At 42.4% G+C, this 25,000-nt stretch overlaps 1 protein-coding gene across 1 annotated transcript in view; it reads left to right on the top strand.

Moving 5' to 3' along the window:
* LOC117668244 (uncharacterized) overlaps positions 1-25,000 on the top strand; it is a 167,242-nt gene that overhangs the window by 78,456 nt on the left and 63,786 nt on the right. The window contains exons 34-42 of the mRNA XM_087875571.1: positions 1,556-1,709; positions 3,776-3,875; positions 11,975-12,141; positions 14,282-14,515; positions 17,276-17,373; positions 18,578-18,755; positions 20,590-20,817; positions 22,828-22,905; positions 24,472-24,645. Of these exons, the coding sequence (XP_087731697.1) occupies positions 1,556-1,709; positions 3,776-3,875; positions 11,975-12,141; positions 14,282-14,515; positions 17,276-17,373; positions 18,578-18,755; positions 20,590-20,817; positions 22,828-22,905; positions 24,472-24,645 (1,411 nt within the window). The remainder of the gene's footprint in view (positions 1-1,555; positions 1,710-3,775; positions 3,876-11,974; positions 12,142-14,281; positions 14,516-17,275; positions 17,374-18,577; positions 18,756-20,589; positions 20,818-22,827; positions 22,906-24,471; positions 24,646-25,000) is intronic.

Here is a 25,000-nt window from a genome sequence, read left to right on the forward strand (position 1 = left end):
CTCTGCCAAAGACCTACTTGGCAAAGCCACACGGATTCCAGAATCAAACAGAGATGCCGACTGGGAACAGAATTAACAGCGTTTCCTGCAAAGAGCCCACATGTCTTTGCTCCTCTTTTAAGCCTTATGGGAGGGGTCAATCATCTCCAGGCCTTACTCCCCAGTCGTCCCTTTTGTTTTAACTGTTCTTGCCTTCTGGCAGCTCTGCGCATGCACGCATTAGGAACAGGCTTCTACTGTTCCTCTGCCTCTCTGATGTCTGACTCTGAAGGCTCCGGAGTCCGCACATCACTCCCAGATGGCCCTGGCCTCATCTCTGCCTCCAATGCAGAGCCCTCGTCTGAGCCTTTCCCAGACTCCAGGACTGGCCCATGTTCCTCCCCAGCCTCCTCACTGTCCAACTCCGCTGCCAGCTCCACAGGCTGGTGGCAGACCATAACAAGAACTTTCAAAGGTTTTTTTTTTTCCCTTCAAGACTGTAACTATTCATCACAAGGAAGAGAATACTTGAAGCACAGGGTTGAAGTGTGGTGCTCTCTGAGGCTGGTTGGTTTCTTGTGGACATTTTATTATCCAACTATATAACATCATCAATGCCGGAAGGGAGTGGGATTTGCTCTCTGTTTATTTACTAATAACTTACCCTGTCAGTGTTGATGTTCTTGATGGTTCTTTCATTAGGCTGTGGTTTATTGAGTTGGTAGTTCCTTGATTGAGGTATTGTTTACTACTTGGTGTTAATTTATCTGGGTGTTGATTGATGGCAGGGGAAGAATATTGCAAAATCTCCATTCCCACCCCACTCCTGGGGGAAGGATACTGCAAAATCTCCATTCTCACCTCACTCTGGAGCCAGCCAGAGATGGTATTTGCTAGTTCTCCGAACTACTCAAAATTTCCTCTACCGGTTCTCCAGAACCTGTCAGAACCTGCTGGATTTCACCCCTGATGTAGATGTATGTAGATATTGTTTCTCTGTATATATCACATTTATGGTTGATTCAGTCTTTATTTGTTATTTCCATATATTATTTTTATATGTACTCTATATTTCTGTCGCAAAACACAACATAGGCAGATAAACCACCCATCTAAGTAAACAAGAGCCAAAATAGTACAATGTCAAAGGCCATATCAAAATGCACAAAGAAGAATTACTTTCCATTATTCTTGTTTTCGTCACAACTGCGTTCAGTCAAAGACCATTGTAAGGCGACCAAGAGTGGACAAATAATCAGCGCAAACTCGTACAAGTCGAACTTTTTCATTTCTTAAAACCAGACCAAAAGGTTTTCTTAGAGAATGGGGAGAGAATGTGGTCTTAAAGTAAGGAGAATTACAGCTTTGGGAAATTGAGCTCTTTGTGTGCTTTCAAAAGTACTGTAATACGTGCTGAAGGTTCCAAGGTACACAGGGAAGGTCATCTCCTTTGTGTTTAAAAATCAGATATTTCTAACTGAAGAGACATCTTTGAAAAAGTTTTTTCCCCCTCCCACGAACGTTCTGAATTTCAGCTTGGAAAACCACCCTGAAAAATGTCCTTTCTCTGTGACAGGTCGAATGCTCCCCTTGTCTGCCAGGCCACTTCTGCAATACTTCGGGGTTGGCAGCCCCCACTGGACCATGTCAAGAAGGGTTCTTCTGTATCTTGGGCTCAATGCTGCCCAGCCCACCGACCACAAGCCAGAGTGGAGGTCCTTGTCCCCAAGGTATATTTATTTATTTATTAGATGCTTATCCTACCTTTATTATTTATATATATATAAAAATATAACCCGAACACAACTAAGCCCCCACCTAAACAGAACACACACCCATCCAATCAGAGCACAGCCAACCCCCCATCCAATCAGAGCACAGCCAAACCCCCAACCAATCAGAACACACCTCCACCCAATCAGAACACAGCCAAGCTCCCACCCAATCAGTTCACACTCCCACTGGCAGTTAAAAGGAAGAAACAGTTGCGATCACACACATTGCTCCTAGAAGCACGAAGCCGAGAACACCAGCCTGAAGATGACGAATGAGACTTCGACGAAACGTTGCCAAGACACCTCCAATTTTACGTGGGAGAAAACCCGAATAACCAAAGACCTACATACAAACACCCGCGAAAACCTCAGAAAACAAATATATATAAATAACTCAACATCTCCTGGTGATTGGCCCAAAGCCACCCAAGCCACCTTTTGTGCCTAAAATGGGACTAGAACTCACAATCTTATAGTGATTGGCCCAAAGTCACCCAGCCAACTGTCATGCCTAAGGTGAGACTAGAACTCACAATCTTCTAGTGACTGGCCCAAAGTCACCCAGCCAAATTTTGTGACTAAAATGGAACTAGAACTCACAATCTTTTAGTGATTGGCCCAAAGTCACCCAGCCAACTTTCACGCCTAAGGTGAGACTAGAACTCACCATCTCCTGGTGATTAGCCCAAAGCCACCCAAGCCACCTTTTGTGCCTAAAATGGGACTAGAACTCACAATCTTCTACTGATTGGCCCAGAGTTATCCAGTCAGCTTTCATGCCTAATGTGGGACTAGAACTCATAGTCTCCTGGTTTCTAAGCCAACGCCTTAACCACTACACCAAATTGGCTCTGCATTTTTGCATATGTCTTGAAATTTCAAGCTTCAATTTGGACTGAAATGACCTTTTGTTATCTATCGATGAGAGGTTCTTGAGAACTTCTGTTTTTAGCATTCAGCCATTTCGCCACAACCTTTTTCTTCCTTTCTAAAGGAATATGGTTATTACAACACAGGTCGAAGGATGACTGGGAAGAGAGACTAAACTGGAGTTTTTCAAAACTTGGAGAAACTCTCCCCATTCAATCAGTACTGAGTCCCCAGGAGATTTCTCAGTGATTTTATAACTCAGATCTTTGCTTGTTGACACTTCAGGCCTCAATTTCTCAGGAGCTTTGGTCCCATGAAGGCATCTCCCAGGCATTCCTTAGCTTAGAGGCTCCACCTGGTTGCACCTCTTCATCATCCAGTGGCTTCTTCTGCCCCTGAAACAAAGGGTTAAGCTTTTCCATTCACCTTATCAAGGAGAAGACATCCTTATTCCACACCAGATTTCATTTTGGGGGTGTTTTTGTGTCTCTGGGTGTGTTTTAAAAGAGGAAAGAAGCAAACAGGAGGACCTATATTTCCTACTTTGGTAGAACGCCTGCCATTATTTAATGATTACTTTAACTCTACGAGTGATGGTTCGATCTTCAGATAATGATCTGGCAAAAATCTGAGTCAGATCTCAGTAGGGTTAGCATGTCCTTCAGAAGGGCAAAGATTCAATCCTTAGCAATTCCAGGTAGGACTGTAAGAAAATTCCTATCTTAAATTGGGTGGAACAAAACCCAATACAAATCTCCTGAAACGAGTGAATCGATGGGATATTTTTTAAAAAAGAAAACCCAGTGTGTGTAGGTGTGCATTTCCTTACTTTGTTGCATTCTTCTCTTCCAAAGAATTAAAGCGGGGAGAAAAATACAGTGTTTTCTCAGATGCTTTTGTTCCTCCTCTCTCCAGGTCTTTAGATTAATGCTCTGCAGCACAATTTCCTCTTTTTTTTATTTATTTTAAGAAAAAGTGTCTGTGGCATCTTCCTCTTTATCTTGACCTAAAAGAACCACAGAACCTTCATTATTTCCAGAAGCCTTTTTCAGAATTGCTCTGAGGGAGAACTTCTTTGTGCTAGTCTTCAGTCTTGCCTGGGCTACAAGAGGACCCTGCTGTTTTCAATACTTTGCCAATTTCTCTTCCAGGGTATTTTTGCCCTCAGGGCACAGTTAATCCATTGCCTTGCCCAGCGGGATCGTATAACGATTTGGAGAAGCAAGCCAGCTGCCTTCTCTGCCCCGATGGGTGAGCAGACAAGGAGAATCATGACATCCGGTGCAAAAGAAGAACATTGTCAATAGCGGTGACCCCATTGAGTGGGATAGATAAGAGAAAATGATTGCTTTTGCTAAGGGCAAACCAAGGGAGAAGGGATATTGGTGGGGTGCTGGGGGGTTCGCAGGGGTTTGGGAGAACCTCTAGCTAAGATTCTGTGCAGTTCGGAGAACTCCCAAATCCCACTCCTGGCTGGCCCCGCCCACCCCTCCCCTCCCCTCCTAGGAGTCCCCACGCGGCCCATTTTGGATGCAGGTAAGTGCAGGGTGGCTAATGGAAACCGGGCCTAATGGAAATTCAGGAAGGAGGGAAACGGGCCCATTTCCGGCCTCCAGAGGGCCTCCAGAGCCTGGGGAGGCTGATTTCATCCTCCTGGAGGCTCAAGGAAAGCCTCCAGAGCCCGGGGAGGGCAAAAACACCCCCTCCCCACCGGGGTGCAAGAGGCCAACTAGGCCACTCCCACCATGGCCACGTCTACCCAGCAACTGGGCAGAGTGTTGCAATATTTTCAGGATCAGACTCAATAAAAATAATAGGAGTTAGAGCTTTAAATATATTTCTTTTTAATTATGATAGGCATTCTATATTCACCGAATATTCAAGTTAGAAGCAGCAAGAATGGTGAGGGTGGCTCCTTATATATACAAGGGGTGGAGCTAGGAATGGGAGTGGTAAGTTATGAATACATTAAAGTCCAAAGAATAAGTTAACCTCTGATGTTCCATATATACATTATTTACACATTGGAGAATAAGGCATTTACATCTGACAAATCCCCCTCTAAATGCCGGTTCGTTACACAACACCAATTACATTCTGATTCAGGACAATATAATACATATAATTTAGAAGTTAAATATTTGTGTTGCTTAGAAGGTAAGGGTTTTGTTAATATGTCAGCTAATTGTTCAGAAGTATCGCAATGTATTGCTTTAATGAATCCGTCTTGAGACAGTTGTCTCACATGCTTAAACTTTATATCAATATGCCTGGACCTTTGTCCAATTGCATCGGATCTGGATATTTCAATGGCCGCTTTATTGTCTTCATGCATAATAAATGGTAAAGTGGGTTTCTTCCAAACATCAGTGATCAGATCATTGAACCATACAAGGTTATTTGCAGCCTTGGACAAACAAACATATTCCGCTTCTGTAGTAGAAGTGGCTACTAGTTCTTGTTTACCAGTATACCAGTAAACTGGACAATCATTCAATAGAAAAACATAACCAGAAGTACTCTTTCTGCATGATGTATCACCAGCCCAATCTGCATCAGCATAACAAGTAATTTTTGGTTCTCTGTCATTATTGGGTTCCAACATTAAACAAAAATCTAATGTACCCTTCAGATATCTTAGAATTCTTTTGACAGCTTCCCAATGATACAAGGTTGGTTTACTAACATATCTTGACAGTAGATTGAGAGGTAATGCAATATCTGGCCTAGTCCAATTAGATATATAAAGGAGTGAACCTATAACTGATCTGTAAAATGTGTTGTCTTTAAACTCAGGGGAAGATTCATCAGTGTTTCTAAGAAAATCAGTTTGCATAGGGGTGTCACAGGTTTTGGCATTATTTAAGTTACATTTGTTTAGGAGTTCGATGATTTTATCTTTCTGTGTAAGTTTGAATCCCCTTTTAGTTTTGTTAATTTGCACACCAAGGTATTTATTCACTTTACCCAGAGATTTCAGTGAGAAGTGTTCATTTAACTTATTTACAAAGATTTCCCTGCTCTCTTTATGCTTTCCAATGTATAAAATATCGTCCACGTAAATTAATACAAATTCAATATGATCATTACTCTTTTTTACAAAGAAACAGTTATCTGCAGTGGTGGCGTTGAAATCCATGGTCTTAAGTACTTTTACCAAGCAATCGTACCATCTTTTGCCGGATTGCTTTAATCCGTACAGACTCTTATTTAATAACCAAATTTCGTTCTTATTAGTGTATTGACTGTGTGGTGCTCTTACATATATTTCCTTATCTAATTTTGCATGTAAGTATGCGGTCTGTATGTCATATTGGAATACGTCCAGATTGAGTGCAGATGCTACTACAAGGGCTGTTTTGACACTCTCTGTTCTCACTGTGGGTGAATATGTATCAGTATAGTCTTCTGGGTATTTTTGTGCATAGCCTTGTGCAACTAGTCTAGCCTTGTATAAGGTATTGCCTCCTTCTAAGTTCTTAATTTTATAATCCACCTGGTACCTATAATTGTTTTATCCTTAGGTGCGATCGCAGGTGTGAATACATTTAATCCTTGTAAACTTTCCATCTCTTTTTCCATAGCTAGTTCCCATTTTTCTCTTTCTTTATGTGGAAGTTTCAATACTTCTTCATATGTGTTAGGTGTTATTTGTTCTCCATTCATATGCATTATGTAATCTTTGTATTTATTTGGTATTTGGTTTCTATTGTTTCTAATAGTTCTTTCAGGCTTGCTATGGTTATCATGCAAATATCTAGCTTCCTTTTTTGTTAATGTGTCTGTCTTTATTTTATGCTGACTATTAGTCCAAGTTTTGGTTTTGTTCTTACTTTTGTTAATATTTTGATTTTCTGTTGTTCCTTCCTCGCAAGATATCGTATCTTTACATTTATTAGGAAATATTTCATTAAGGTGCAATTTTGACCAATTGGCCTGTTCATGGAACACAGCTGTTCTGGATACTATAAATTTGTTATTACTATCAATAAATCTGTACCCTTTGGTTCCAGTTTCGTATCCCATGAATCTTAATCTCCTGGATACGTTTTCTCCCTTTCTCCTCAATTGTTTAGGTATGTGTACGTCAGCAGTGACTCCAAATATGTGCATGTGTGATAATTTGGGTTTTCTATTGTACATCACCTCATATGGTGTCTTATTCACAATACTGGACCAGGTTCTATTTTGAGTGTAATTTGAATAATGTAATGCCTCTGACCAAAATTGTTTGCCTAAACCAGCATCCTCTAATGTGCACCTAATCATGGTTTGTAGTGTGGAATTTTTCCTCTCTGCAACTCCATTTTGAAATGCAGAAAAAGGATTGGACGTGAAATGTAACATTCCTCTATCCTTTAACCATTGGGAGAATTCTTTAGACATGAACTCACATCCCCTATCTGTCATAATTTGCTTTATTCTGATATTATGTTGTGTTTCTATACGTTTGTAGAATTCCTTAAATTTCTGAAATGTTTCATCCTTGTGCTTTAATGTGTAAACAAAACCATATCGGCTGTAGTCATCCACTATTGTTAAGAAGTAACGTTTTCTATAGGTAATTGAGGGACTTAATGGACCAACTAAGTCCATATGTACCAAATCAAAAATATTGTTAGTTGATCTGTTAGATTTTTTTGGTCTGGGACTGGTTTTTAGTTTGGTGGATTTACATACTGAGCATTCCAAATAATTTTCACAATTTTTTATTTTGACACCTTCTGCGTGTTCAGTCATTTTTTGTACTACAGGAAAGCTTGCATGTCCTAACTTCCTGTGTAAGATGTGAGCACACTCATCATGAATTGGTTTACCTATTTTTGGTTTCTTTTCCTTGTATGTATTTTTGTGATCATGAGTTATTCTACACTCATCATTGTCACTGTTACTGACATTTTCATCATCTGCTTCAATACAATCTTCCATATTTGAATCAATGTTATGTAAACATCTTTCTTTAGTTATCAGATAGGGTAGACCTCCTTTTATCATTACAGTACCTACATTTGTTTTGTTCTTTTCTATAGTTGCTTTCCCCTTTGAGAAAACTATATTGATATCAGATTCTCTGCTTAATTTTATGGCACTTAGTATGTTGTGAGGTATTTCTGGGATTAATAATACCCCCTCTATTTTCCCTAGACCAGGCAAGGTCACATTTCCTTTGCCTAGTACTTGAACCTTTTCTTGATTAGCTACCTTTATCACAAACTTATCTTCTATAAATGAAGATAATATACTTTTGTTGTTGGTGGTGTGATTTGTTGCACCAGAATCAATAAGCCAATTGTTATTCTCATCCTGCTGTGTTCTGGTGCTGTCTTGTTTATTTAGCCCATTCAGTGACCCAGATTTCCTCTCTTTTGAATTTTCTCTACCCCCTCTACCTTCTTTGTAATTTGGTGGACTTCTATATTCGTGTCTATCTGTGGAAGATTGTCTGTAATTATATTTGCTCCTATATTCTGGCCTATGTCTCTCTCTTGAGACTTTGGGGCAGTCTCTTCTACTATGTTCCCTGGATCCACAATTGTAGCATCTAAAGGCCTCATTATGTTTATCTTGAAAGACTACTTTCCTAAAAGGTTTGTGGTCTGTTTGGTTACTGGATCGATTTTTTCTTGAATTGTCTTCTGCTATCAATTTGTTAGATAGACTTTCTATGGATAAATATCCCAAATTAATGGTATCTAAGTGTGACATAAAGCTATCCCATGATGGATCAAGTGAATTGATAATAACACTTTTCATTGTTTGATCTGAAATCACTTCCCCCCTCAATTGTAGCTCAGCTCTTATTTTGTTTAGATTTATCAAATGCTCACTTATAGAAACCCCTGGTTTTACTCTAGAGGAAAAGAAATCCTTAGACATTCTTGTGGTTGTAGCTACGCTATCGCTGTGAAATAGATTAAACATGCATTGAATTATTTCTGATACAGTTAGGTTTGGTTTGATGCTATGATACATTGCAGGAGACACGCTAGATATTATTATGAAAAATGCTCTATGATGTAAACAATCTATTTTTAAAGTCCAAGGTCTTCTTGGAGGGCTAGTTATAAAGAATAGTAAATTTTCTTTCATGAAAATAACCTGAAGCTGTTGATACCACTCTTGTAAATTAATGCCATCAATTCTAAGTTTTGGGAAGTCACTGGGTAAGTTACCTACGTTATTCTGTCCATTACTTACAACCTGGGGCAGTCCGTGATCTCTCAAGTGCAGGAAATTACAGAACGGCATTGGGATGCTTGCAATGAGTCTGCGCGGTTCTCTGGCCAGTTCAAGTCCTTCTGGGTCGTCTACGTAGTTTCGCACATGCGCGTTGCTCATTTCTTCTTTGGTGGCGTCGTGGAAGGTTCTCTCCCTTTCAGCTCTCTCGATCCGCTCCTCCTCAGATGAGTCGGTCTCTGGCTCGGTTTTTGGGGTTCTGGTGGTGGCGACGGTTCTTTTCTTCTTTTTGTGTGCGTTGGTATTCGATCTTGTCTGTGGTGTAGGGCGAAATCGGCATGGCTCTCTGGGCTCGGGCGTTGTCGCTTTCGAAATCAGGATGGGAGCGTGCAGGTCTTGAGTCGCCGGTTTGATTTCTTGCTTCTTCGTAGATGTCTTGGTAATTTTCAGTCTTGGCCCAAAAGCAGCAAAAAGCGTTTTCATTGCTGATTTTACTTGAGATTTTGTTAAATCGTCTTCACTTTCTGATTTTGGATCATCTGAAGAGTTTGAGACTTCTTTCTCACTTTCTTCATCTGATAGTGTTTTTCGCGCCAGAAATTTTGAACTGAGCGTTTTGATTGGCTCTGCTCCATTCTCTTTTGAAGTTCGTTGAAACCAAGATGGCTGCCATTCAAAATTTCGCGCGGGATCACATCTTTTCTTTTTAACAACTATTTTCTCAGTAGTCATCTCACTTACGGTTTTTTGATCTTTGGGTTTTTCTTTAATGACGTTTTTCTCTCTCGCTGCTCCGCTGTTCTTCAGCATCTCCTGGAGGTCCGCGATGAGACTTTCATCATTCTTTTGGCTTTTTAGTATCTTTAATATCTCTGACCTGAGTTCGTTATTTTCTATTTCGATTTCTTTCTGGTCATTATTTTCACTCATTAGTTCTTCTTCTTCAGTGGTGTATTCTTCGGATTCTCTCGAAATCGCATTGGTGGATTCGTTGATCATCTCTTGATCAGTTTCTATTTCTTTGCTGTAGGCCCTGGTGTTGGGCCTATCTTTCTTTGACATTTTTAATTACTTATTGAGTCAATTAACCATCCTCTGCTACCAGCTTGTTGCAATATTTTCAGGATCAGACTCAATAAAAATAATAGGAGTTAGAGCTTTAAATATATTTCTTTTTAATTATGATAGGCATTCTATATTCACCGAATATTCAAGTTAGAAGCAGCAAGAATGGTGAGGGTGGCTCCTTATATATACAAGGGGTGGAGCTAGGAATGGGAGTGGTAAGTTATGAATACATTAAAGTCCAAAGAATAAGTTAACCTCTGATGTTCCATATATACATTATTTACACATTGGAGAATAAGGCATTTACATCTGACACAGAGAAACCCTTGCTAAATTTTTTGAAGCCTACCCCTGGTAACATCTCAGCTGGGGAATAAGCGTGTTCTCTTCATTTCAGCCTTTGGGCAGCCTTAACTGATTGGTAGTTCCTCATTTTCCTGCCCGGATTAGGCATTTCCTGCTGAAGTGGGAAATGAATACGAAGACCACTGGTGTAATCCATTGCAGGCAAACAAACAAACAAATAAATAAATAGCATTTGTAGGGGACAATTTAAATGTGGAAAGGATGAAAATTAAATTTGTCTGCATCTCACAGCAACTGAGGTCCTGCCCAAGAGGCATGTGCGCGCTGGGAAATGAGCTTCCAGTTCCTGGCATTTGCATGCGTGGCGTCGCCCCTTCCTCTTCCGGGTTTCTGGCGGGCATGCACGTACAATGATCAGCTGGCCAGCGCACACGTGCACACTAGAAACCAACTCTTCCAGTTTCCAGCACTGCCACATGCACAAAGGACAGGTGATTGGTGCATGCGCACACGCCCCAGAAGAGGAACAGGCGACGGGACACATGCCAGGTGACATGGCTCCGCGTGCCACTTCGGCCACGCGTGCCATAGGTTTGCCATCACGGAAATAGACCACAGAGGCTTTAGAGATGGCTTTTAAAGAGCATCTCCCCATTTGGGAGATAATCCTTCCCAGAACTCTTCACTTAGCATCCAGAAAATCAAGTCTATTTTCTGGAAATCTTTGAATCTCATGACCTCTTTGAGCTCTGCTCTGCAAAGATTTTGCTGCCAGCGCTTTTATATTGATATGCATTGCCGGAGGTTCTTTTTGTTCTGTTTTTTTTTTTCTCCCTGCTAGTACCCTTCTTTTATGACTTTCAATGTTTCTGTAAACCATTTTGGTTAAACTAGGAATATATTAACCCTGTTTGGAAATAAATCACCCTTGGGCGTTCTTATTTATTGAGTTTGGCCGCGTAAAGAAACGGTGAAATGTAGAGAAAAGTAAAGTCTTACACTTAGGTAAGAAAAAACAAAAGTACACATATAAACTGGGGGAAACCAGACTTAATAGCAGTGACTGTGAGAGGGATCTTGGAGTCTTAGTGGACAACCAGCTAAATATGAGCCAACAGTGTGCAGCAGTAGCCAAAAAAGCCAAAGCAATCCTAAATTGCATTAACAGAGGGATGCAATCAAGATCAAGGGAGGTACTAATACCACTCTATAAAGCCTTAGTAAGACCACATCTAGAGTACTGCATCCAGTTTTGGTCACCACACTATAAAAAAGATATAAAAAGATGTTGAGACTCTAGAAAGAGTGCAGAGAAGAGCAACCAGGATGATTAGGGGACTGGAGGCTCAAACATACAATGAATGGTTGCAGGAACTGGGCACGGCTAGTCTAGTGAAGAGAAGGACCAGGGGAGACACGATAGCAGTCTTCCAATATTTGAGGGGCTGCCACAGAGAGGAGGGGGTCAAGCTATTTTCCAAAGCATGTGAAGGCCAGACAAGGAATAATGGATGGAAACTGACCAAGGAGAGATTCAACCTAGAAATGAGGAGGAACTTTCAACCAATGGAACAGAAGTTGCCTTCGGAAGTTGTGGGAGCTTCATCACTGGAGGCTTTCAAGAAAAGATTTCACTGGCATTTGTCAGAAATGGTGTAGGGTCTCCTGCTTGAGCGGGGGGTTGGACTAGATGACCTATAAGGTCCCTCCCAACTCTGTTAATCTGTTAAATGTTTGCCCCAGGAATTCAATATCTTTCTTCCTTTTTATGCCTTCTTTTTTCTTTTCTTTTTTTGAAGGTACTTTTGTCTTCAAAATTCCTCCTCCTTGGTCAACAGCAAATGTCCAGTTGGGCATTATTGTCCTCCTGGCACAAGGTCCGAAAATCAGTTTCCATGTCCTCAAGGGACTTACAGCCCCAACGTAGGAATCAGTAATATCGCTCTATGCCTACTATGTACACCAGGTGGGTATTTTCAAACCATCCAATCACTGGCAATTTGTTGAATGCTTTTTTTTCTTCTAGAAGTCTAGGAAAGAAGAGGAAAGTCAAGAGATTCAACTTGAGTGTTGCTGTTTTTTGTCTAGAGTAGAAGCAATTATGGGTTTTATTCAAACAAATCCACCTTATTCTCCTAAATCAGGGGTCGGCAACCTTAAACACTCGAAGAGCCACAAACCATCCTAACCGGAAGTCCCCCATTCAATTAGGAGCTGACTGGAAATCCAGTTCCCCCACCATAGAGCCTCCTTCTAGCGTGGCGTCCTTTTTCCTCTGCTGACTGGAAGTCTGGTTCCCCCACCATAGCGTGGTGTTTTTTTTTTTCCTCTGTTGACCAGAAGTCTGGTTCTATTGTGACCTAGGCTTCCTGAGTCTTTAAAACACACAAGTAGTCCCAAAAACCTCTTTTATTGCAAAAGCTGTGAATTACGTTCATTCACAGCTGAGTCCCAATTAGCTGCAAAAAAGTCCTTCGGGAGAAGTCCTTCGGGATAATCACCAACCTTTATCTCCCTTGACACTCTGCCAAAGACCTACTTGGCAAAGCCACACAGATTCCAGAATCAAACAGAGATGCCGACTGGGAACAGAATTAACAACGTTGCTTTCCGGCAAAGGGCCCACTTGCCTTTGCTCCTCTTTTAAGCCTTATGGGAGAGGCCAATCATCTCCAGGCCTTACTCCTGAGTCGTCCCTTTTGTTTTAACTGTTTGTGCCTTCTGGCAGTTCTGCGCATGCACGCACTAGGAACAGGCTCCTCCTGTTCCTCTGCCTCTCTGATGTCTGACTCTGGAGTCTCCGGAGTCCATGCATAACTCCCAGATGGCCCTGGCCCCATCTCTGCCTCCGACACAGAGCCCTTGTTTGGGCCTTCCCCAGCCTCCTCACTGTCCGACTCCGCTACCAGCTCATCAGGCTGCTGGCAGACCACAGTAGGCTTCCCCACCATAGACTCTCCTCCTAGCACGGCATCTTTTTTCCTTTTACCAACTGGCGACAGGGAGCCGCAGCAGAGGGTTGAAAGAGCCACATGCGGCTCCAGAGCCGCAGGTTGCTGATCCCTGTCCTAAATTGTCAGGTGTGAAAAATCAGGACCATGTGTTAGGCTCCATTTAAGCTGATTTATTGCTCAGGCCTACACTCAAGAATCTAGTCAACTAGATGGAGTTGGCTGAAATGGCAAAATCGACTATTTTGATTAAAGAAAAGAACATAAGTACTTTTGTTTCCATATCAAGGCCACTTCTGGACTTTGTGCTCTGAAGGCTTCAGGGAGGCCTGCTAGGCCCAAAATGGAGTGCGGGTGGTGGTGGTCACGGACGCATGTGTGGGAGGTGGTGGGTAAGCATGGGGGAATCGCACATGTCTGCTCAGGGGGGCGAGGCAGCGCTGGGGGATTGTGCGCGCAGGTGCAGGGAGGCAGAGCGTGCATGGGGGGCATTGCATTATGGGTATGGGCACACACACACTATCGCACGCGCACCCACACTTTTGGCACCTGAGGAGAAAAAGGTTAGCGATCACTGGTATAGAATTTCCTGCTTGAGCAGAAGATACTAGAAGAGCCTTGGTGGCGCAGCAGACTAAAGCACTGTTAAGTAACACCAGCTGCCTGCAATTACTGCAAGTTCGAATCTCACCAGGCTCAAGGTTGACTCAGCCTTCCATCCTTCCGAGGTAGGTAAAATGAGGACCTGGATTGTGGGGGCAGTAAACTGACTTTGTATAAAAAAGAACACCGATTGGGGTGGGGGGGCAAAAGCCCTACTAAGCAGGTATATACAAAAATATGAAGGCTATTGCTTAATGCATTGTAAGCCGCCCTGAGTCTCCAGAGAAGGGCGGCATATAAATCGAACCAATAAAATAAATAAATAAATAAATAAATAAATAAATAAATAAATAATAAATAAATAAATAAATAAATAAATAAATGGATGGATGGATGGATGGATGGATGGATGGATGGATGGATGGATGGATGGATAGACATCCAAGATCCCTTCCAACTCTGTTATTCTGGGTTGCAAGTACTCTTTTCTATGCCACATACTTCATTTCTTTTTTAATGCAATGTTAAATAATTCCACTTCCTCTCTTTCAGGTCATTATTGTGGCTTCTCAGGTCAAGCCCAGGTCACCGGCCCTTGTTCAGCAGGCTATTACTGCCTGGCAGGTGCTTCTATCCCAACCCCAATGAAAGATCTGCTCGGGAATATATGTCCCAGAGGTCATTACTGTCCAAAAGGATCTGCCTCCCCCCAACCCTGCCCCCTTGGGTTCTACAGCAACTCTACAGGAAATACCAAGTTGGAAGACTGCCTCCTGTGTCGTGCAGGTAAATGAGGGAGAAGTCAGAAATGTAAATTTCAATGCACGGATGGGACGTCATCAGAGAATGCAGAAAGTTTGAGGGATGTTTCAAGTTCCGTAGATGCTACTAGATGGCAGCAGAAAATATAGGAAATGGTCCCTCTGTTAGGGAATGAGGTTGAGGCGTACCCCGGACCGTGAACCAGCTCATGAGTAAACACACTAAGACTGAAATAATTCTGACAGAGGCATCTTGTGTAAAAATATAATTTACTTTAAAACATTTAAAAAGCACTATGTCTTTAAGAAAGCACATTAAAACAAAGTCTTATCTGGGTATGTGAAGCAAGGCTATCTCCCTAGATCTCTCTCCACAATACCGAAACGGTTCACAAGAGAATAAAGCTAACATGAAGGTAAGCAGCTTCGGTGTCGATACATCATCAAGGCAATCAAAGTGGGGGCAGTACAAACTTCACAGCTAAAAGTCACCTGAAGTAAAAACAGTTCAAACAGCAAACGTAGCTTGAAGTGTGTGGGAGGAAGAATGTCCAGCAGCAGTCCCGATGATAGCTTGCGTGCTTCAAAACAGCAAAAGGCAAGCATCCGTAGGAGTTTCTCTGTAACAGTGTCCAGAGTTATCTGTGCTTCTTCTCCCATCTGCGACGTTGCACTGAGCCCTGCTTGCAGCTTCCAGCAAGAGCTCTTGCATCTAGGCCTAAAACCAGGGTTTAGGCCCGAGTAGCAAGCAAAAAGGTCCTTGCTTATATAGGGAGTTAACCTGCAATTAACTAGGGCGGGGAAGGCTTGCAGGTAATTACAAACAGGAGATGGCTTGATTGAAACCATACTGTTTGTGAGTAAGCAAGTAGCAACAGCAATCCTGGAAACACTCGTGACACCCTCTCTGCTAATCATTACAGTTAGTCCTCAATTTACAATCACAATTGAGTCCAAAATTTCTGTTGTTAAGTGAGAAATTTGTTAAGTGAATCACTCGGGTGGTGCGGTGGCCTAGAGGTGGAGCTCTCGCCTCGCAATCAGGAGGCTGTGAGTTTGATCCTAGGTAGAGGCAGATATTTCTCTCTCTGGGCACACTGAGAATATATCTGCTGAATAAAACTCCGTACTGGCAACAGGAAGGGCATCCGGCCAGTAAACATTCAGCTCCATTCCGTTGCCCAGACTCCACCCAGCAAGGGATTATGAGGTCGTTAAAAGAGGATGGTGATTTGTTAAGTGAATCACCGCAGTTGTTACATTAGTAACACGGTTGTGAGATGAATCTGACTTCCCTATTGACTTTGCTTGTAAGAAGGCCAGAAAAGGGTATCACTTGACTGCAGGACACTTCAACGGTCATAAATGTGAGTCAAGCATCTGAAGGTTAATCACATGACCATGGGGATGCTACAACGATCCTAAGTGTGAAAAATGGTCATAAGTCACTTTCTTCAGGGCCGTTGTTACTTTGAAAGGTCACTAAATGAACTGTTGTAAGTCGAGGACTATCTGTATCATCACCATCACCATTGTCACCATCATTTTAGTCATTGTGTATCCACTGCAGGATGAAGGCCTCTTCCACGTCTTTTCCAACCGATGTGGTTCTGAGCTTTCTTTTGCCAATTGGGCCCACAATACTTGTGTCAGGTTTCGATGTCATCTCAAATAAATTGCATTTCCAAACAATTAATCTTTGCTGAAATCTTCCATTTATTGAGTACGACAGATCTGATCCCGACTCTGTCGTAGCCGATACTAACCCTCTGACCCCAAACCCTTCCCTTTCCGTTCCCCAGTCTCCCCTCCCCTCCTGACTTCAACCCACAGGAATGTCCCCCCTCCCATCCCATCTCCTAGGGGATATTATCTACAGAGAAAATAAGTAGGTGAAAAGTCAAGCCTCTTCGTCTTCTCTTTATGGCAGCATTAGAATGCTGACAACTTGCTGATGTCATTGAGCATAATAGACCAGTGGTGAAATGTAAAATTTGTTACGACCGGTTCTGTGGGCGTGCCTTGGTGTGGGGGGGTGTAATATGACTGAGTGGGTGTGGCCAACATTTTTTTTTACTTTTAAAAGCATTTTTTCTACAACCTCTTCGGCTGAAGAGGTTGTAAAAAATGCTTTTAAAGCCTCTGACGATCCCAGCTGATTTGCCTGATCAGCAGAGGCTTTCTTTTTTTTAAAAAAAGTCTCTGACGATCCCAGCTGACTTGCCTGATCAGCAGAGGCTTTCTTTTTTTTAAAAAAAGTCTCTGACGATCCCAGCTGACTTGCCTGATCGGCAGAGGCTTTTTTTCCTTTTAAAAACATTTTTTCTATAACCTCTTCGACCGAAGAAGTTGTAGAAAAAATGCTTTTAAAAGCCTCTGATGATCCCAGCTGAGCTGCGCGATCATCAGAGGCTTTTTTTTTTTACTTTTAAAAGCATTTTTTCGACCAAAGAGGTTGTAGAAAAAATGCTTAAAAAAAAAAAGCCTCTGATGATCGCGCGGCTCAGCTGGGCAATGGTGGGGGGGGGCAGGGATTTTTGCTACCAGTTCTCCAAACCACCCGCCGCCATTGCTACCGGATCAGGCGATCCGGTCCAAACTGGAAGCATTTCACCCCTGTAATAAACTATATATTTTTACAGCTTAGACCAGGTGGTCTCTTAGGAATCAGTCTTGATGAAGTCCTATCTTGGTCTTTGGTTTTTAAGAGCTCATTTCGTTTTGCCCTTTAATTCCCATCAGCCACCAATCTTGAAAACACTCTTGAATTTCTGCTTCTTTGCAGGATATTTCTGTGATGGGACAGGGCTTGTATCTCCTGCTGGTCTTTGTGACTCGGGATTTTATTGCAGCGGAGGAGCTGTTTCTCCAAGACCTGATCTGGTTAGTGGTGCTGATGCAGTGAAGTAGCCCATCATCTGGAAATGATCTATGCTCAACAGATAGTCCTGAAAGCAGGAGGGTCTCTTTTAAAAGACCTCCTCTGTGGGTTTCACTATCTAGATCAGGGGTCTCCAAACTTAGCAACTTGTGGACTTCAACTCCCAAAATTCCTCAGCCAGGCATGCTGACTAGGCAATTCTGGGAGTTGAAGTCCACAAATGAGTCAGCTGTGGGAAATTGGCCACGGGGAGTTTGGCTACAGCGTGTTTGCTTAGATCCTTTTTCATCTACTGCAGGATCCTAACAACAGGATCCAGGACTTTTTATCAGGTTCGCCTGATTCGCCAGTTGCGTCCCTTTCTGGATCGGGACTCCTTATGCACGGTACTCATGCCCTCGTCACTTCCCGCCTGGACTACTGTAATGCTCTCTACATTGGGCTCCCCTTGAGGAGCACCCAGAAGCTCCAACTGGTGCAGAGTGCGGCCGCGCGGGTGGTTATGATAGCTACTTGGCGTTCCCATGTAACACCTCTCCTGCGCGAGCTGCACTGGCTCCCGGTGGTCTTCCGGGTGCACTTCAAGGTTTTGGTTACCACCTTTAGAGCGCTCCATGGCTTAGGACCCGGGTACTTACGGGACCACCTGCTGCCACCAATAGCCTCTCGCCGGCCAGTACGCTCTCATAGAGAGGGGCTCCTCAGGGTGCCATCAGCCAAACAGTGTCAACTGGCGGCCCCCAGGGGAAGAGCCTTCTCTGTGGGGGCACCTGCTATCTGGAATGAGCTCCCCCCAGAGATACGGAGGATCCCGGATTTACGCACCTTCCGCCGTGCCCTCAAGACCTTTTTATTCCAACAGGCTGGCCTAGCCTAACTTTCCCTTTTTAATTTTTAATTGTAAATTTTAAATTTGTCTAAAATTTTAGGGGTGTTTTAATCTGTTCTGGGCCAAATTTATTTAATTAGGTTTTTATACTGTTTTTAAATTTTGTAATTCTGTGTGTTTTATCTCTTGGCTGTTCACCGCCCTGAACAGTAGGGTGGTATATAAATCTAATAATAAAAATAAATAAAAACAACAACAACAACAACTCAATAGCTTAAATTAAGCAATCCCATGTGGCATAATTTTGCCTTTCTTCTTTGCTTCCCATTAGGATCCTCAACATCTTCTATCTTGACAGTATTCATTTTTATTTGCAGGTTACAAGCAAAGGTGGTCGGTGCCCACCTGGCCATTATTGTATGATGGGGAGTGGCAGACCACAGCCATGTCCAGCAGGAAACTACAATCCCTTCTGGGGAATGGATCAATGTTTAGATTGTCCAGAAGGGGCTTATTGTGATATCGGTTCTGCCAACTACACCCACTGCCCTGCTGGTGAGTTTCACCCTTCCGCAATCATTCCATTAAACTCCCTTTTTACAACTCTGTAATCCCTCAATTCAGGGTAGAATCAGGGCAACTGGATGGAGCTGAGCATTTACTGGCTGGATGCCCTTCCTGATGCCATAAAGAGTTCACAGCAGATATTTTCTTTCTTTGAGCCTAGGAGAAAGAAACATCTGCCACTCCCTAGGATTGAACTCTCTTTTTCTTTTCTTTTCTTTTCTTTTCTTTTCTTTTCTTTTCTTTTCTTTTCTTTCTTTCTTTTTCTTTTTGATTTTTTTTATTGAAAAGTTTTTAAAAGTTTACATATATCCCCCCCTTCCCTCCAAACTAAATTTGAATACATAATAACATCTCTCTATCTATTCGTAAGCTATTTGAAATTTTTTAGTCCGATATTTACTTTGAATATAATCTATCCATCTTCTCCATTCTATCATATATTTCTCATTTGAATAGTCCTTCAAATAGGCTGAGATCTTTGCCATCTCTGCTAAGTTTGCTACTTTTAATATCCATTCTTGAATAGTAGGCAAATCTTCCTTCTTCCAATACTGCGCCACCAACAATCTTGCTGCAGTTATTAAATTCAGGATCAAATTAGTCTCTATAACCGTACAATCCGTGATTATACCCAACAAAAATAACTGTGGAGATTGAACTCTCAACCTTCTGAGTGGGAGGTGAGCATCTTCACCACTAAGCCACCACGCTGCTCAATTCCACAATCCTTCAATAATAATAATGATAAGTTTATTATCATTGTACGTGTATACACAGTATACCCATACAACAAAATTCACTTAACACCCAAAGACCAGGTCCAACACACATAACAATTCCCAAATACCCCCCACCCACCCACCACAAATTCCCCACCCCTAAACCAGCCAAACATCCACACAACAGACCAAGTAATGCTGTCCAACAGCTCACTGATGGTAGCCCTTTAGTTCATTGTTGAGTGCAATTATAGCTCTGGGATAAAAACTATTCCGAAAACGTGTGGTCCGAATTTTAATTGTTCTGTATCTTCTGCCAGAAGGCAACAGTCCAAAAAGATTGTAAGCAGGATGGGAAGAGTCTCTGAGAATGTTATGCAACTTTTTCAAACAGCGAGATTCGAAGATGTCGTCCAGGCATCTTCCATTAACTTTTAAAAATTGCAAAGGTCTTCTACTTGCATATTGACTTGAATCTTTCTCTGAGAATTGAAGCAATGGTCCTTGAAGTTTTAGTATGCTAAGGCAGTGAGGAAGAAACAATGCGTAACCCAACAGATGTTGAGTTGCAACATTACCATTGTTTACCACCGGTCATGCTGATGGGAGATGCTTGCCAACAATATTTGGAAGGCTTTGTGCTGTAGACGGTGATCCCTAGTTGAGCAAATAGCAAAGATCAATAGATATCCCTTGCTGCTTAATATGTTCCCAACTCCCCAATAGATAATGGCCCTTGGGTTCATCTGAAGATTATTACAGAGCAGACATATTGGTTTCTGGTTTCCTGGAATTCATCCTTGCCTAATTAGAGTTCAACAGCTCAAGAGATATACTTCATTTTCAAGTGCAGTGTTCTATTTTTAAGTGTAAGAAGTGGCCTATTCATGACTTTACTCACATTCTTTCTAAGTTTAGTTAAGATTCACTTGGAGGATCCATATTTTAATCTAATGGGTGAGAGGAGAATCCTTCCTGCAATTTTCTCTTGTATTTATTATTCATAATTCCTGATTTCATGTTGACTTAATCAGCTCCGAGTGGGCTTGTTTAGAATCGGTCTGCTAAATTAATTGGAAATATCCATCTCTTTTTCACTTTAGGTCATTACTGCCCAAAGAACACCAAGTTTCCTACCCAGTTCCCTTGTCCTAGAGGGACCTACAGTGAAATTTTGAGTATCAGGACGGTGGCTGAATGCCAGCCCTGCCCCTCTGGGAAATTTTGCTCCAAGCCCGGTTTGATCAGCCCAGATGGCATCTGCATGGCAGGATGGTATTGCCCACTTGGGTCAATGACAGGCAAGCCAATATTTACAGGAAATCATTCTGGTATTTAATTTTTTAAAAATTATTATTGAGTAATAATAATATTGAGTTAAGGGGTTGCCACAAAGAAGAGGGAGTCAAACTATTCTCCAAAGCACCTGAGGGTAGGAAAAGAAGGAATGGGTGGAAACTAATCAAGGAGAGAAGCAACTTAGAACTAAGGAGAAATTTCCTGACCATTGGAACAATTAATCAGTGGAACAACTTGCCTCCAGAAGTTGTGAATGCTTTAACACTGGAAGGTTTTAAGAAGAGGTTGGGCAACCATTTGTCTGAAATGGTGTAGGGTTTCCTGCTTGAGCAGGAGTTGGACTAGAAGACCTCCAAGGTCCCTTCCAATTCTGTTATACTTATATTCTGTTAGAGAAGGACCAGGGGTGACATGATAGAAGTCTTCCAAGATGTAAGGGACTGCCACAAAGAAGAGGGGGTCAACCTATTCTCCAAAGCACCTGAAGACAGAACAAGAAGCTGGTGGATGGAAACTAATCAAGGAGAGAAGCAACCTGGAACTAAGGAGAAACCAGTGGAACAGCTTCCCTTCAGAAGGTGTGGGTGCTCCATCACTAGAAGATTTTAATAAGAGATTAGACCATCTGTCAGAATATTCATGACTGGGAAGACATGGTAACAAGGTCAGCCAATGAATAGCCATAGCAATTAAGCCAGCCAATTGGGAGCTGAGACAGACTGGAGCCAGGGTGTGTCTTAGTCTGCAGCTTCTGATTCTGTGCTGAGAAACAAAACTGAAACCAGTGTGTGTGTGTGTCTGTGTGGACATGCTGTCTGCTCTGCTGAAAATGAAACTAACTGTTCTCTCCTGCCTTGTGTTGTAACTGCTACTATGTTGAAGAAGAATCAACTATTGGTATTGTAAATACTTCATCTGTTATTATGTGTATAAAGAAGTTAATGAATCCAGCTGAATCAGTTTATCTGTGTGTGCTTCTGGATTTGGTTTTTGCAAGAAACACTGACACAATCATTTATCTGAAATGGGGTAGGGTTTCCTGCTTGAGCAGAGGGTTGAACTAAAAGAACTCCAAGCTCTCTCCCAACTCTGTTATTCTATTAGAAGAATAGAATAGAATTTTTTATTGTCCAAGTGTGATTGGACACACAAGGAATTTGTCTTGGGGGGTGGGAGGACGGGGGGAGGGGAGAACCGGTTCGGTGACGTCATATCGTCACCGCTACCACCTCGGCCGAACCAGACCGAACCAGGAGGAACCCACCACTGCTGTCAGCATGTGATTTATTGAGCTTTTCAACCCCAGTAGGCCAACCCAACCATGGATAAATCCAAGAAAAGAAAAGTTTCAGAAGAAAACAGAACATTTAATTCTACTACATATGCTAGTTTTGTGGTGGCTCAAGAAATAGTCAGGCACGGGAAGGGTTTTGTGGCTCCCGGTGTTTTCTTTTCTGTGGGAAATGGGTCCAAATGGCTCTTTGAGTGTTTAAGGTTGCAGACCTCTGCACTATACCAAACTAGCTCTCACTAATACCTTTGGGAGGGGGGGATGAGATAAATTTTTCCCCCTGATCAGGAAGCAAAATTGGAATGTATTATTCCTCTGTGCCTAAGGAAGAACAGGGGAATTACCTCTGCACTGATCATATTAACTTGAAAATGCTCAAGGCAGCCATGCGTGGTGCTAATTATTTAAAACTGGTTAATAAAGAATTCCACTCCCAGGCTTTTAGAAGATAATTATGTTTGTTGAATAATATGTCATCAGCACCTATTGAAATTTCAGAAACTAGAGTTGAGTCTGGGCAATTCTTTTCAGTCTGGGTTCCTTCCTTTATGTATGTATGTATGTGCCGGTATTCAAGTCAGAAAACGAATCAAAGGGGAGAAATTCACATTTTTGCTATGGTTAAGCAGGTCTCTTTCAGCAGCCAAATTGAAATGGCTCGAGTGCAAAATGTTTCGTGTTTAGGTCCCACAAAATGCTCATCACGTTTGCTCTGCAAAATGGAGACATGCTTTTTTTTTTCTTATTTCAGAAGCAGACTTAATTCGAAGGTGTCAAGCAGGGTCATTCTGTCCAGAAGCTTCTTCTGTTCCCATTCTTTGTAGTCCAGGTAAACGTATTTCTCACTTTCACCAAGAAACTCTTGCAGGGGTGAAATCCAAATTTTTTTCCCCTACCGGTTCTATGGGCGTGGCTTGCTGGGCATGGCAGGGGAAGGATATTGCAAAATCCCCATTCCCACCCCACTCCAGGGGAAGGATATTGCAAAAATCTCCATTCCCTCCCCTCCTGGGGGAAGGATGTTGCAAAATCTCCATTCCCACCCCACTCTGGCATCAGCCAGAGGTGGTATTTGCCGGTTCTCTGAAGTACTCAAAATTTCCGCTACTGGTTCTCCAGAACCTGTTAGAACCTGCTGGATTTCACCCCTGAACTCTTGGCATTCACATCTGGATGTCCAAGTTCCTTTCTCTAGACCGGAAGAAACCGAGTAGATTTGTCCTGAGATGACTTCTATCTCCCAAGGTCTGATCTCAACAACGGGCTATAAATTTACATTGATGAGCAATCAAGGAAACAAGGCAACACTGTTTTCTGAACCAATAGAAAAAAGGAAGAGCAGTGGGATCCAACATTGTGTATTCAGAGCCTGAAACCTAGTGCTGTTTTGCTCTCAGGACATTTCCACAATCCTTTAAAAGAATCTGTTTTTTACTGAAAGCAGCTGGTTCACACTCAAAATGAGATTTAGCATGAGATTCAACACTTGGAATATAAGAGTGGAGTGTTACACAGCCACAGTAGCACATTATCCTCCCTATACTTCTTTGCCTTATTTCTATTGCAATTGAAGATTCTATCTATCTATCTATGGTTCTATCTAGCCTACAACATACATCTACATCAGGGGTGAAATCCAGCAGGTTCTGACAGATTCTGGCGAATCGGTAGCAGAAATTTTGAGTAGATCGGAGAACCAGCAAATACCACCTTTGGCTGACCCCAGAGTGGGGTGGGAATGGAAATTTTGCAATATCCTTCCCCCAGGAGTGGGGAGGGAATGGAGATTTTGCAGTATCCTTCCACAGCCATGCCCACCAAGCCACACCACGCCCACCAAACCACGCCCACAGAACCGTTAGTAAAAAAATTTGGATTTCACCAATGCTAGAACCCCATGTCATCAATGTGTAAATCATATACACAAAAATCCTGGAAGTTCTCATAGATTTAACACCTGGTGCAAAAGATCATGAGTGGTGCTTGCTTTCTTCTTTCTGGTCAAGAATTCGCTCTTTCCATCCCTCAGCTTTGTCCCCTGCATGTAATCAAAGTTTTCCCCAAAACACGATTTTCAAAAATGAAGTATATTCACCCAACCGAACTGGAAATGAAATTCAGTGCAGTTGAATTGTTCTTCTGACCCATTTTGACGGGATTCTGAGAGTGGTTGTCTAACTCAGCTGGAGGACGTCTAGGTTGAAGAAGGAAGATTTATTTTTTTTTACTTCAAATTTTTGATTTGATTTTGCCACATGTGTACATGCCCTTGAAATGACACTGAAAGAATTGCAGTCTATTGTAGATTAGATTAATAGTGCCAGAATATATCTTCTAATGAGGAAAAGATTTGCGAAGACACTGGTCCTATCACATATTGTTCTTTCTTTGTAAGGTTTTTACTGTGCATCTTCTGAATTGGCTGCTCCATCGGGCCCATGTGATCCCGGCTTCTACTGTACTGGAGGCTCTACTCTGCCCAATCCAACTGATGGGATAATGGGAGATGTTTGCCCTCAAGGCTATTTCTGTCCTCAGGGGACTTCTTCCCCAATTCCTTGCCCAGCAGGTAGGTCTGCATGTAGATATTGCTGCTATATTTCTCAGTTCAATCTGGATGGCATGAAATTCAATGAAATAGAAGGGGAGGTAGCAGTGTTGGGATTCAGCCGGGTCGGGCAAACCGGTAGTTAAATTGCTGACTGGCTCTGCCCCTCCTCTCCCCACCCTTTCCAGGAGTCTCCACGCACCCCATTTTGATTCCCAGGTAAGTGCAGGGAGGCCTTCTAGGCCCAAAATGGGATTTGGAGGGGTGTGGTCCCGCCCCCCGGCGGCCCATTTTCACTCCCAAGAGGCTTCAGAGAGACCTCCTAGGCCCAAAATGACGTGCGGGGGGGGGCACAACCCCCCCACGGCCCATTTTT

The sequence above is a fragment of the Pantherophis guttatus genome, chromosome 9 (genome assembly GCF_059756535.1).
Source record: "Pantherophis guttatus breed Tessera chromosome 9, ASM5975653v1, whole genome shotgun sequence".
NCBI lineage: Eukaryota > Metazoa > Chordata > Lepidosauria > Squamata > Colubridae > Pantherophis > Pantherophis guttatus.